The sequence below is a fragment of the Mustela putorius genome, unplaced genomic scaffold (genome assembly GCF_011764305.1).
Source record: "Mustela putorius furo isolate JIRA1106 unplaced genomic scaffold, ASM1176430v1.1 tig00003850_pilon_pilon_pilon, whole genome shotgun sequence".
Classification (NCBI taxonomy): Eukaryota; Metazoa; Chordata; class Mammalia; order Carnivora; family Mustelidae; genus Mustela; species Mustela putorius.
In genome coordinates, this window is record NW_025422002.1 from 16415405 (window position 1) to 16429854 (window position 14450).

Below are 14450 nucleotides of genomic sequence, written 5' to 3' on the forward strand. Positions count from 1 at the left end.
GGCCCCTCCTTGCCGGGGACACTGCCTCTACACAGCTCAAAGGGCTCCCACTCACCCTCTGAGGCCCCATACTGTGCCACCACCATAGGAAGCTTTCGTGACCCCAGACTTCGTCAGTGTTGCTCTATGCTCTCCCAGCACCATACCCCTTCTTCCCTGCACAGCTTGGGGAGGGCTGCCAAATTACAAATGCTTGGGAGACCCATTCGTCTCCCAAATGCAATGGGCTGCATTGTGTCCCCCAGAATCACACCTTAAGGTCCTAACCCCATGCACCTCAGGATTTGACTGTATTTGGAGACAGGGTCTTTAAAGGGGTGATAAAGGTAAAATGAGGTCATAAGGGTACGGTTCTAATCCAATCTGATCGGTGTCCTTATGAGAAAAGGGAATTAGGATAGAGATATGCAGAGACATGCAGTCAGGTGAAGAGACAGGGAGAAGACCACCATCAGCAAGCCAAGACGCAGGGCTGCTGAAGAAACCAGCCCCGCCAACACCTTGATCCCAGACTTCTAGCCTCGCGAACCGATACACTCAATGTTCTTATTTAAAGCCGCCCAGCCTGTGGTATTTAGGATAGCAGCCCAGAAGGCTCCCACACCTAACCACACCGCAAACCTCATGAGAAAGGGGTCACACGGGTTTTTTGTCACTGGGGTCCTTTGAGAGCCTGGCACAGGGATGACACATAAGAGGGGCTCAAACACTCATCGCTGAATAGATGAACGAGCGACTGTGAACTCCCAGAGCAGATCCGTGTGCCCAGAGCCCAGCACTGCTGCTGGGGCAGAGAAGGTAAGAGTAAAGAACCAGACAGAGGAGGTGTGCGCTCATGCCAGGTGACTGCGCATCCCATCTGGCCAGCCATCTCTGAACTCGGTTGGTGAGGTGTGCTGTGGCTCAGTGTTGCTCTGGCCACTGGTGCATTTGGCCCCAGGCCTCCTCCTCCACCTCCTCCTGCCATTTGACCTCAGGCAAGCCGCATGGGCTCCATACTGGTCTGGGTCCCTCCGTAAAATGCAGGTGCAGCCGGGCCTGCCTCCCTGGGCTCAGCAGCCAGCAGAGGATGGGGCAGTCTATCGACATGGGGCATGCTTCCTGGTGCAGAGCGACAGACCAGCCACTGTCTGTGCCACTGCCGGAATCTTCCCCACCGTGCAGCCTACCTGCCATCTGTCTGGATGGCTACTATCCCTGCTGCGGGTCCTCAGGCCCCACTCCCTCTGGCTGTTGGCCCATCCAGCTTCAGACACCACCCTAGACAGTTCTTAGAAGCCATGTGTCTAGTGTTTCACAAGTCACCTGAACAGGCCAAGGGGGACACCTGGGATTCTGCATTCATTGGAAGGGAAATGTATAATCCTTGCTTTTGACCAAGTGCAAAGTGCATTCCAGGGTCAATAAACGGGAGGGGTCCTGGCAGCCGAGCCAATCTCAGCTTGAAAGATGGTAACTCTCCTTGTCCTGCTGTCGGGTCAGGGACCCCTCGGTAGGCATGTGGGACCCCAGGTAAGGGCAGGTGCCTGGTGGGTGAAAGCAACACACAACCCTAGCTACCAAAGCCCCTGTCACTGGCCAGATACTGCAGGCCAAGTTTAGTGATCTAATTCCCACTCCCTGTTTGGAAATCAGAATCACTCCTGGTGTTAGCAGGAGTGAAGCTCCAGGTGGGGATGGCCGGCCCTCCCCCACAGGGGCTGCCTGTCTCTGCAGGCCAGGCCCTGTGCTGTACCAAGGGACCCTTCCAGCCCTGGCCTGGTCCTCCCACCCTCCTGGGAGGAGCTGGACGCTGAGAACCTGTGCCGTGGAAGATGTGGTGCTGCCCAGTGGGGTGCCCAGGCCGAGATGGAGCACCTCACTTCTTCTTCCCCAGCCAGCGCTCAGAACCTCCCACCCCTCTGCCACATTCCGGGACATGGAATGGGCTGGGCACCTGACGGGCCTGATAAACAGCTGACAAGAGACAGACGAACAGGGGTGCGGGGCTGTCCCCGGAGCCTGGAGACACAAAGGGGAGGCTGTTTCAGCACACGGGTGCTAGGGCGGTCTGCCTGAATCGAGTCCTGGGGAGGAGCTTCTGAGAAAAGAGCCAGCTGGTAGGGCCTCTGCACCCCTGGTTCCTGGTAGCCACTGTGTGTCTCCCCGGGGACTGAAGAGGCAGGCAGTGACTCAGGGCTCTTACTAGTTGTGTTGCTGTGAGCAAGGGGCCTCAGTTTCCCCATCTGCAGAATGGGGTTAGAGCCAGGTTAAATGGAGAGATCTGTCCTTTTGGCCCTGGCCTCTTCCTGCACGAGTACCCTGGGCGGTGTCAGAGAGGGGCACGAAGTGGGGTCTGGAATCAGGGGTACCTTTGGGACTGCAAAGTGGTCTAGGCAGGGAGGGAGGAATGAAGCCCTCAGAGGTGAGGGGAGCATTCCCACAGCCATAGCAGAGGCATAGAAAATGGAGCCCAAGCAGGCAGCCAGGGCCGGGGCCTGCCCTCCCCACCCATGGATGGCTTCTCCCACTGGCCACAGGATTCCGGAGAACACATATCTGATTCCAGCTCTTTCCACACACCTCCTTCTCCTCTTTCCTCCCAATCCTTGCTTGGACAGCAACTCCTCTGGGAAGTCTGACCTCTCCCTCTCTTGGGATGGCCATTCTCCCCACCCTGTTCCTGGCCCTGTGCCCCTATGGACACCCACCATGCTGACAGCAAACTGTTGGTCTGTGCCTTTGTCTCTCCCATAGGGGAGATGGTTTCTGCCTCCCCAGCCCTGAGCATCCACTGGAGTCTGCAGAGCTAGATGGACTGGCACTCTCCCCTTCAAGTTGTTTTTAAGAACCTAGAACACCCAAAGCCATTTCACAAGGAGAAGGCCGTGCTGAAGGGGTCTGACAACGCTAGCACCTGCCTGCTTCAGAGATGTTTCTGGGGAAGCCCACAGCACACCAGGCGCCAGGCTCCTTGGCCCCCCCAAAGGTCTGAGTTCACTTATTTGTTCCTTCCAGTCCAGCCCATTCCCTGAATACACTTCAGTTATTCATGCGTGCAAGCAGCATGGAAAGCCAGCCCCTTTGGTCTGGACTGGGATGGGACACCAAAAGCCGTGAACACCTGGAAGTGGTTTCAGGGGGCAGAAGCTGAAGCCCGGGTGGCCTAGGGATCCTTATCAGAACACCAGTCAGAGGCAAACAGGCCATGGTTCTCCGGACATGCAACTGTCCTGCCACGGGGCCATAGGGCAGCCTGCCCCGTCCCATCTCTCAGGCCCTCCTCTCGAGGCCCCACCTACAACAGTTCCCTCCTCCCATACAGCCTGAGGGACCCAGCTGCGTTCTCACCTCCCCACCAGCCCTGCAGGTGAGGAGCCAGGGCTCAGGGAGAGTCGTGGGCAGAGTGGTGGGCAGCAGGGCAATCTGGGTTCAACACCATTGACGCTTCCTGCTGTATAATGCTGGGCAAGTTCATTGCTTAACCTCCAGGCCTCAGTGTCCTCATCTGTGAAATGGTGATCCTCCAGTGCCATGGGTGCCAGGCTTCCTGGGGCTTCACAGGGCCCCCCTCAGACAGCTGTCATGGCTCCTGAGTGGTGTTCCTCCTGAAGGGCAGTACGCAGATGTTCCTGCTGGGTTCTTACCACGAGTACAACTCCCACATTTCTTTCTTTTTTTTTCTTTTCCTCTTCTATTTGTAGAGTCCGTTCAGTTATGATTAGTAGAAGTAGGAAGGGTGTTAAAGATCACCAAATCTGAGAATCCTGAGTGCCAGCTGGTGTGGGCCAAGACCTCTGTTCCTGGGCTTGACTAAGGGCCTGGCTGCCTCGCAGCAAGGTCAATTTCTTGACTGGTACGAGGAGTGTGGGATGCGGCGGGCGGGACAGACCTATGGAGAGGACGAGGTTCTCGTCGTGGCCACCAGCAGCTGTGGTTCTCAGTAACCGCAGCTCGGACTTTTCCAAGGTGTGTCTGTTTGGAGCTCCGTGACTTGGTCCGTTTCACTAGGGAGTTGTGCGGTCACCTGACTCGAGGCAGTGATACACACGTCACACTAGTGGTTCTTGGGGCCTAGGGCTTTCCAGTGACATGCACACTGCATGTGCACACTCCATCCCCACCTGTGCTACTAGGCAGACTATATCCAATCCCCCCAACCGCAGCTGGCAGGCCCAGGAGCCCCTCGTGGGAGACAGGCCACTCAAAAACCTTGCCACATCCATCCAGGGTACACATCAAACTACTTGGTGACTCTAGGTTTCTGTGGCATCATTTTGGAAGACAAAATTGCAGGCGCATGTTCACCTTTTCCCCTAGAGTTGGCAAGACGTGGCTCGTGGCTGTTATGAGGGATGAGTGCCTTCCTCCCCTCGAGTCTTCTCTGGCAGGAAGTCATCAAGGAGCTCATTTCCCTTGCAGAGTGGGGCGTGTGGTGCTGGGATGTTGGTGTGGAGTGGAGGACGGGAACTGCAGGAAAGCACTCACCAGGATGAGCAATGGCAGCCCAGGCTAAGCCACCCCACATGGGGGGAGGGGTCTCCCCCCCATCCATGGACCCCATGGCGTCCGGCTCCCTGAAGCCCTGACCCCGCTCTTGGGGCTGGCTGGGCAGGCAGGGAAGGGCCAGCTGCTCAGCCCCTCTGCTCCCCAGGCCTACCTGGGATGGAGGGCAGAAGACGGAGGCCACCAGACCTGGCTCCACAATGTGGCGCCCAGCACTTGGGAAGCAGAGACACTGTGCCCTGGGTGGGATCCTCGGGAGGAACCTCAGCTCTGCCTGCAAAGTCCTCTAGCCACTCTTTCTCTGTAGCAAGGCAACTCAGTGGGCTCCTAGTTCATCTTGCACGGCCTCTCGGCCCCCCAGGACTTACAAACAGAGGCCACTTTCCCAGCTATGTAAATGTGGGGCTTCCTAACCTTGAGCCCCCCCCCCCAAGACTTTCTGGGTCAGCTCCTTGGGTGTCAGGACGGGGCTATTCCTCTAGCCCCTCTGATTTCGGACACTATCTTCTGGTGGAAGCCATGGGCTTAGTGTCAGGACCCTTGTCTCCATGGCCATTTCCATTTTATGGTTCATCTTTGACTCGTGAACCTGAGGAAGTAAGTGTTGGTCCTGAAATGCAAGTACAAGTTACAAGTCGGCATGGGCCAAACCCAGCCCAAAGTTATATGTTGTTTAGTTTGGATGATTTTACATTTTTAATCAGGCAGTTTATGTGAAAATAAAATCAGATAAAATTAGATTTCTTGGTGTACAGCAAGAGACCCGAGTAGCCGGCCACCACGGTCCCCACCACTAGCTCAATAAGTCTCTTCCACACCTGCTTGGCCCTGTCGGCATGTGACCGTGTCCCCAGAAGTGAGAGGTCCCAGGGAGCAATCGGGGCCTGGGGGGCAGGGGCAGGTGGGAGGATACCCAGATGATCTTCGGTCTTCCTCACCCATTGTGCTGTCCTATAGGGCTAGCACCGAGGCCCAGAGGGCACATTTGACCCCAGCCCCACCCACAGTCTGTGGGCTGGGATGGCTCCCCTGAGCTGCTCCTGCTCCTGGAACCTTAGATCCTACAGGGCCAAAGCTCCAGGCCTCGGCCCGGCCCTTCCAGCCTGCGGCCAGCAATGCTCTTCCTCCTCCCCCTGGCACTGGGCATCTCAGGTTCACCAAAGATTCTCTCACAATTAATGCACTTCAAAAAGGTTAAAAGTAATTCTTCACAGGAGGAATCGGCAGGAAAAGACAAGCAGGAGGGGGGTGAGGAGTGGGGTCGGTGGGATGAAGGAATCTGACCAGTTATATTTAATAAAAAGCTTAAAAGCCACAAACAGGAAGCAGACCTATTAAAAAGGCAACACTGACCTAACAAAGGAATGTGAACTTGAGTTGACTGAAGCAGCGGCACTGTGTCTCCCTCCCTGCACTCCCACCCCAGCACCCAGGGCCCCCAAACAAGCCTCCTCTTGTACTCTGGCCAGTTCTGGGGACACCTCATCTCTGAGCTTGCCTTGGACTAAAGGAAGGGGAGCTGAGGGCAATGTCAGCATGATCCTACACACTCCCCAAAAAGGAAACAGACGGTGCTCTTGTTCCCTTGTCTGGACCAGCAGGCTCCCCCAGCTCGGGGAGGGATGAATGTTCCAGGGCATGCCCCCCCCCCCAACTCCAGGGAGCTCCTCTCCTGCCTTCCCAGTGTCCTATACCCCTCCTTCTCAGTAAGCCCTCACAGGTACAGGCCCAGGACCCTGGGAACTGAGTTCAGGTCCTTGGCCCATCGGGCTCATGTCTTGTGTGTGCTCCTTGGAACCCAGAGCAGGGCACTGTGGACCCTGGTCTGGCTGAGGTAATGACCAGAGCAGTGGAGAGGACAGGACAGGAGCCTGAAGCCTGGTATCACGGCGGCTCCCATGGGTGGGCCATTCTGCCTTCCGTAAGGAGTATCTCTAATTGTGACAGAGCTGAACTCCACCCCGACAGAGGCCTCAGGGTACATTCAAAGTAGATCTGAGTGTCAGGGAAACAAGGTTCCGGTGCCTGCTATTGCTTCCTCACAAGAGTGCAACTGCCACACATGACACTTTGGGCTTGCGGAAGGACCCGGCATTCCAGGGCACGACCCTACCTGGAGATTTCACTCAAGGAGCTACACACCCACAGCATGTTGCTGACCTGATCTGAACCTCCCTGTGGCTTTCCAACCCTCACAGACTAAAACCCAGAGTCCCGCAGACAAGCAAAGTATGGCCACATGCTGATGTGAAGTCAGAGTTTCTCCGCAGACTTCAATTCTGCTGCATGTTTGAGAAGTGGCCTAACACGATGCTGGCGAAGGAAGTGGCATCTCGCACGCTTCCCAGTTTGTGCCAAACAACCGGTCCTCAAACGCACACCCAAACTCACTCTTAACCCAGGGCCTTGGCACTTGTTGCCTCTCTCTATGGAGTGTTCCGTCCCCTTGGTCAGGGCCCTATTCAACTGTTACCTCCTCAGAGAGTTCTTCCCTGATTGCTCCTGTCCAGAGGTGCACATGCAGTGCTTCTCACCCTCTCCCTGCTTTATTTTTCTGCAATGTACAGTAGATCTTCACTGAATGTGTTCCCACCTGTCCCCTTCCACAACCGTGGCAGCCTGCCTGGCGTGCGGCAGGACCCCCAGAAGATGGGTGTGGGGTGAGTGCAGTAGTGGTGGAAGGGAGGGAGGGACTAAAGGGATCCAAGGGCTCTATTTCTAAGAGCAAAAGCACACCTTTGACCCCACCACCGACAAGTTCCATGTCAGATCACACAGAGGCTCAGCTCCTATTGTTCTCCACCGGGCAAAAAAGTAGGTGGGCAACTCATATTCTGGGAAACCGTACTGGCTACTGGGCAGCATGCCAGGCCCCGGCAGACTCTCTCACCAACTCTCCCTCCAAAGCACCTCCCAGATCAGGTTCAGTATCGCCTTTCACAGACAAGCCAGGTCACTCATCCAAGGTCACCCCTGTATGGTTTACAATGGAGCAGGAGCTCAGACTCACACCTTGACCCTGGCTCAGACCAGAGGCTGACTCTATACCAGACCCTTACCCCCACCCCCAGGACCTGCCCTGGCTCTCTAGCCACAAGCCTGAGACCAGAGACCATGATGTTGAGAAGGCTGGGCCTTGTGCATCAGCTCAGGCGGACTGAGCATCCTAAGTCAAGAGGCACTGTCTGTGCATGGTCTCCACCATCTCTCCCTGCCCACATAGCACCTGCCAGTGGAAGGAAGTGACTGCACTCACCAGGGATGTGGATCTTGAACTTGCCACTCTGGCCAAAGGCGCTGTCAATGACTCCCAGCTCCCCAGTGGATAGGTTCACCTTGAGGCCCACAAAGAGCTGGATGTTGGTCTCCTTTTTGAACAGGGAGCGGCCGATCACGCTGTGGTCATCCATCATCTGTCCCCACACACCCGGCCCCAGAAAGAGCATCAGTATGTGCTGGAGGAGGCCAGGTCTGCTGCTGCTGCTACCCCCCCCCACCCCCCAACCCCACCGAGCGTGATCTGCCCATCTCATGGATGATGGAACGCACTGGAGCTATGCAGTGACCAGCCCCCCCCCCCCCCCCACCGCTGACCTCCACTGAGCCTCGGCTGCTGCCAGGCTGAAAACGTTAGATGGATCACACTTAGCATCACAGCAATGGGAGGGAGGCACTCTTTCCTCACTTTACAGATGCAAAATTGCCGCATGGCAAAGTTCAGCCAGGGCAGAGGGAGCTCAGAATCCACAATGGTCCTGCCTGCACCTGACTCTCACCCTTGAACCTCTCCCCAGGCACCGAGCATGGGGAAGGCTGAAGTGTCACTCTCCCCCGACCGGAGATGGCATGGCCTGAAGACCGCCCCCCCCCCCACAACCAGGTGGCTGGCCTCCCCTTCCCTGCCTGGCTCCTTTCCAGGGTCTGTGCCAGGAAGGGGCCAGGCCTTGCATAAAAGAGAGAGAAAGGGGACGCATGCATGTGTGTGTGTGCGCACACAAGCTCTTAGGTATTAAAGACTAGCTCCTCTCCCAGATGACCTCAGAAGGGCTAACACAAAGCTCCATCCCGAGATTTGCTTCTACTTTGGAGCGGGACCCATGCTCCACCTGGCATCTGACATGCTGGCTCCCACGTGGCTGCCCCTGGGAAACAGGGGAGGCTTCCTCCTGCTCTCCAGGCCCTGTGCACCAGCGTGGGTGCTTCTGGGGACCAGGGCTGAGCCCAAACAGGCACTAGCCTGGGGAACAGCGTGGAGACCAGAAGTGCTGCCAGCGGTGGGACCTGCTGTCTCCACGTGCTTTCTTCCTGAGGCTGAGGCTCATGGGGTAGCCCCGTGGGCTGGGCTGTCCTCCACCTCAGAAACATCTTACTTCAGCCCAAGACACCAAGGTTTGGCCAAGGGCCCCAGATGGATTGTTTTGAAAGGCAGAAACTGTCCCATTTACCCTAAAACCCTTTTAGAAAAACATATCCTATTCTATTTGATTCATAGCACCAGATAAAAGGTACTTGCATTCCTCCTCTCCCCGGTGATGGATGAATCGGATACAAATAACGATAAGAATAATCATTTCCACTCGCACAGCCCTTTATAATTCACCAATCTCCTTCCCACACATGAACTCCTCCTCGTCCTTCAGGACTCGGCTCCAGCAGAGCTCCCCTGTGGGCTGGCTTGCTGTGGGCTCTGCCCCATCTGTGGGCGCTCCTGGGTGAAATGAAGGAAGCCGTGACCTGCAAGCCATGGGGAGCAAGGGCAAGCAGATGTCACCAGCCCCAAATGCTTTCCCAGGTTTCCCGGCTCCCGGGAGTCCTATCTCCACACCCACCAGAGTGGCCTGCACGTGGAGCTCCATTCCCAGCCTGGCCAGAGCCTGGGAGGCAGGGCTGCCTCTCACCTTCGGCAGCCTAGCCCGGGTACTGGAGGGGCCCAGGATGTTTAACTGAATGGACCTGATGGCTCTGACCTAGCCATTCCATGCTCCCTGTGACCAGAGCAGGTCAGTGCCACTTCCTGTCCTAAGCTTAGCCTGGGCTGCAGAGAGGCCGCCTGTCCTTAGGAGAAAGAGACTGCCTCGGGGCATCCCAGCCTAAAACAGAGGCATTTAGCGGGGACCCCACTGAGCCCTCGAGCACTCCTGTCTACAAGGGGTTTTCATTACTACTTCAGGGTGGTTCGAGGCGAGACCTAAGAGAACTGCAGTTGCCAGGGCCAGCGGCACAGTGGAAGTGCAAAGCCAAGCGTGGTGGGCTTCTGTAAAGCCGGTGCTGCAGCATTCAGGAAGAGTGAGGCTGCACTGACCACCGTTCCCTCCCCAAACTGGAGAAACAGGCAGGTCTGGGGCTGCTGGGATGCCCTAGGGCACTCTGGGCAGGATGGGTGGGTTCCAGGCCTTTGCTGGCCCATGAGACAGAGCCAGCTGAGACACAAGCCCGGTCTTCAGCATCATGGCTGGCTGAGAAGTGACAAAAGACACAGTCTCTGCACCAGGAGCTTAAGACCTACCTAGAGAATCATCTCATAAAAGGCACCCCAGGAATCCAATGGGCAATCCAGGCAGAGAATTCACCCCAAATTCAGAATGTCCTTCCTTCCTTTCTCCCTACAAATACTTATGGAGAGCCTACCCTGCACCCAGTTATGTCACCGAGGACAAATCAAAGCTCCTGCCTCAAGGGGCTCGTGCATCTCCTTCTGGAGGTAGTTATATTCTCCCTCCACCCCACTGCCTTTGGACTGCTCACTGGCAGACAGGGTGTCCCCATCTTGGGCAGGCCCCTGGAGCCCAGCAAGGGCCCCAGTCAAGGCCTTCATGCCTGTGTCCCCTTGCACCCCGGCCCTGGCTCCTTGGCATATCCTGGTCCTGTCTGTCTTCAGAGCACAGATCGTTCCCTGAAATGACACCAGAGCTTTATCTGTCACTCGTTTATTCTTCCAAGCAGGACCCAGGTCCGTGAAAGCAGAGACAGGTCTCTGCTCTCCGCAGCTGCATTTCCCACATGTAAATAGCACTTACTCTCTGTGCACTCCTTGAATGTCTAAGTCAAAGTTGAACATGTGCCTAACTATGATTGTCGGAACATGTGCAATGCTCAGTCCTGCCTGTGGGCTTTCATTTTTAACACTTCATTGAGGCATAATTGATACACAACAGCATGTTCACATTTTAGGTAAAACTTGATAATTTGAGATACACAGCTACCTAAGAAACCATGACCATCATCAAGGCGGTGAACATAAAGAACACATTTTACATTCCCCCACCCCCTTCCCAACTCTATACCTGCCCCAGACCCCAAGCAGTTCTTCCAGGCTCAGCTTGGATGAGCTCTTCTCAGACAGCTTCCCCACACGACAGCCACCTTCTGTCCCAAGGCCTGACCGCTCTGTCTCATTGCAGGTAATTGGCCTGTCTGTGTCCCTCAATGGACGGACCAGGAGTTCTCTCTCATGTGGCCCTGAACCACGACAGGTCCCAGTACATATGTACATGATACACGGGTGGGGAGGGAGATGCTGGTGACAGAAGGTGACTCTCGGCTCTTTGGGGCCAAAGAAAACCACTTGAGTGGACTTGTGGTGGGGTGGTACATTTCATCTGAGAGGGAGCCAACAGCCTCGTCTTGCACCTGGTTTCCCCACACGCCCCAGTGCCGGCCATTCCTGGAGCACAGAGGGCCATCTCTTGGCCTTCCAATGGGCCTGGAAGTCGAGCTTCATCGTAACTGGGACCATGAGGTGGGGGGCAGGCATGCTACCTATTAGCAAGAGGGCATTTCAGAAGACTTCCTACTGCTTCTACTGCCCTCCCTCTTCCTTTTGGTTATGGAATATTAACTTAAAAAGGAAAATGCCACAGACAGAGAGAAGGATCCATCTTCCCCCAAGCCAAGGACTGGCAAGGAGGGCAGACTAATTTTATTAACCACAGGGGAACTTCAAAAAGCTTCAGGGCTTTAAAGGCAGACATCAACGACCCCAAAGTTAGTTTAAGTGCTACATAAACAAAAGCCTAGGGCTGGAGAAGCGGGGGCTCCCAGCACTTCTTACGTTCTCATCTGGCCAACTGGGGCCAGTGTGCGGGCTGGCGGGCCCTGCAATCCTGCTGGTGTGTGGGGCCGGTCAGTTCACTGACCTACATTACCACAATATTTTTTTAAGCATCCAGGATAAGGTAAGGCGTGAATGGGATTTTGCTGACCCTCAAGGAGGGGCCCGAGGCGGCTCCCTCTTGCTTGCCACTTTGTGGCCTCCCTGGGGCTGGAATGGTGGTTTAGAGAGGATTCAAGTTCAAAGGGAGTGCCCGTTTCACTCCTGTTCTCTTGTTTTATGGCTTGGCCAGAAGGCCTAATGGCACTGTGGTGGAATGTCCCCTCCTGGTAACTTCTGTGTCTTCAATTCCACTTATAGGGTCAGGTAACGTGGGTGAGAAGGCTGGCCTTCGGTGCACTGCCAGGAACCAGTGTGGTCTTGGGAACGCTGGCACCGCCCACCCTCCACCCCCCCACCCTCCTGCCACTGCCTGCTGATGGTCTGTGCTTTCATTTCCAGCAGCCTAGGAGGATCCTTCCAGGAGCCCGAAGATGGCCTAGATGGGCACTACGAACATGAGCTGCCAGGACAGTGAGAGAAGCTGGCAGCAAACTCCTCCTCCCTCAGACTACCCAGCTCTCAGCACCTCCTCTCCCATACCCTCCTCAGCAGACGAGAGCCACAATTTGTCCTCAGCCATGCTCTGGGAGAGGAACCTCCACAGCATTAGTGAATCTTCAGAAAAGCCCTATAGGATTTCAGCAAAGTGAAATGACTTGCCCAGAGTCACACATTCCAGCTTTCCCTACACTCGACCCCATGGCATGAGAGCAGAGGAGAAGGAGGTGTGGCGGCAATGAACGAGCCCAGCCAGGGCACTCCCCACCCTCTGGGTTCCCCTGAGCCATGCCAAGACTGGCTGGACCCAAACTGGCTTACAAATCCAGCCTCATTCCTGCCAGTCCCAGCTCCTGAAAACCCCAAGCCACTGGAGGAGCCACCAGCAGAGAGGGAAGACAGATGGAGTCTGGTTGCTACATGGAAGGAAGTGAGGTGCAGCCCAAGCACCCAGCCAAGGACGACCTGCCAGCCCAGTGGGCGTGAGGCAACGGGAAGGGGGGCTGGCTTCGTGGCTGTTGAAGTGCTTCTGGTCTGTTCCGGGGCTACCCAGGGTGGAGGCTGCCAGGCCCAGAATGCACTGAACACCAGTGAGGCAAGCTGCAGACCCCCCCAGGGCCTCCCCAGTTTCTTCATCCACAAAATGAGGCTGGAAGGAGGGTAAGCTTTCCTCCACCTATGGTTATGGGGTCAAGAGGCAAATTACCTTTCTGGTGAATTCTAGTACAGCCTGGGAGATGTGGGCACATTGGAAATAAGGAAGAAAGAAGGCTAAGGGGATGGGGAACCAGGCATGAGGGACGGTGGAAGGAGAGGAGGTGTTTAGCCAGAAGCAGCAGCTAAGAACAGACCTGAATGCTGTCGTCCCACATGGCTCTTAAGGTTTCACACAAAAGGGCCAAGTCTACAGGGAATGCTAAGCTCCTGCTTGTGCAGTGGGCCAGAGCCTGGGCTCTGGAGCCAGGCTACTCTGGCCCTAAGTCTTGGTCTTGTGGTCTTGGAGACTCTGGCCCATGGCCTAACCCCTGTGGGCCTTAGCTCCCCATCCACAAAGTGAGTTAAGAGAGTTACGGCAGGTTCGCACAGAGTTGTCATTGGTCTGGCCTGTGTTCCCTGGACAGAGTGTCTTCCCTCAGGACCCACCCTGCTGCACCACACACAGGAAGGCGGGTGGGGGTGGGGGTGTGCGGGGGCAGGTCCTGCATCCCCCGCCCCACTGGCTGCCACACGCAGACGTGAGCAGACATTGCTGACAGACCACGGCACTCTTCCATAGTCCCCTGTGGGCAGCGGAGCCCCCGGCAGAGGGCTGTATTGGGAATAGACAGGGACAAAGCCTATGTGTGGGTCTCGGCCCAGCCACAGCTTGTCGGCACGGGCCGCCCCAGTTGGAAGAAGGGTGGTCTTGGAAGGCAGGCGTTGGCCCAAGTGCACTTCTGCATTCCCAGAACATGAGCCCTCCAGATATTACCAGGGGTGTGGTGCAAAGAGGGGACACCCAAATGATCGCTAAGAGAAACCTCATTAAAAGTCTGGCTATGGCAAGGGATGGTAGCCCTTCCTGCAGGAGGCACTGAGGATAGCATTTCTGGGGAGCTTCTGGAAGACCAGGGGTCATCATTTGTCCTGGGTGTTAGAGGGCAGAGGGCTGGAGGTAATGCATTTTCTCGGCCCTATCCATTTCTAGAACATGTGTGCTTGCCCAGTGGCTGGGCTCGTCTCCAAACTACAGACTCTTCCAGCTAAAGGAGAGAGACCTCAGAGATCAGACACCGGCACATCCAATGAGGAAAAACCTTCAGAGGACAGTTGGAGGCTTTTCATGTTGAAATCAATCACTGTGACGTCAAACCACAGGCAATGCATGTGGGACTTACTCAGCAAGCCCTGTTCCTCGGGAACAATGCTGAACCTGGGCCAGCGCAGTTACAACAGCTCTAAGTGGGGACTTTCACTGTTTGCATGAATACTTTGCTTCGCTTATGGCCTTCAGTCACCGGAGGGCGAGTTCCCAAAGAGCAGTCACTGGTTGTGCATGGAAGCCCAGGCTCTCGCTTCCATGCCAGGCGAGTCCCTACTGTCCCCAGCCTCCGAGTGGGAACCTGGCCGCCAGTGCACATAATTATGTCATTACATGTGTGTGTCTCTCTTGGGGCCTGGCTCCCATGATGAGGCTTGGGAAGTACCCAAGTCCTGAAGCAGCTATTGGAGAAGTGGCACCAAGGAAAGAGGGACAGCCAGCTGTGCAGTGGGGCCCTGAAATGCTCGCTCTGCTGGCTGTGGGGAGGACTGGGAAGGTTTGAGTCTGGACTGC

General features: G+C 55.9%; 1 protein-coding gene across 4 annotated transcripts in view; it reads right to left on the reverse strand.

Moving 5' to 3' along the window:
• EEFSEC (eukaryotic elongation factor, selenocysteine-tRNA specific) overlaps positions 1-14450 on the reverse strand; it is a 246705-nt gene that overhangs the window by 38108 nt on the left and 194147 nt on the right. For 3 of the 4 annotated variants that reach the window (XM_013055144.2, XM_004738634.3, XM_004738635.3), the window contains one exon: positions 7742-7898. The exons of the other annotated variant lie outside the window; for it this stretch is intronic. In XM_013055144.2, the coding sequence (XP_012910598.2) occupies positions 7742-7898 (157 nt within the window). The remainder of the gene's footprint in view (positions 1-7741; positions 7899-14450) is intronic. 4 annotated transcript variants of the gene reach the window in all.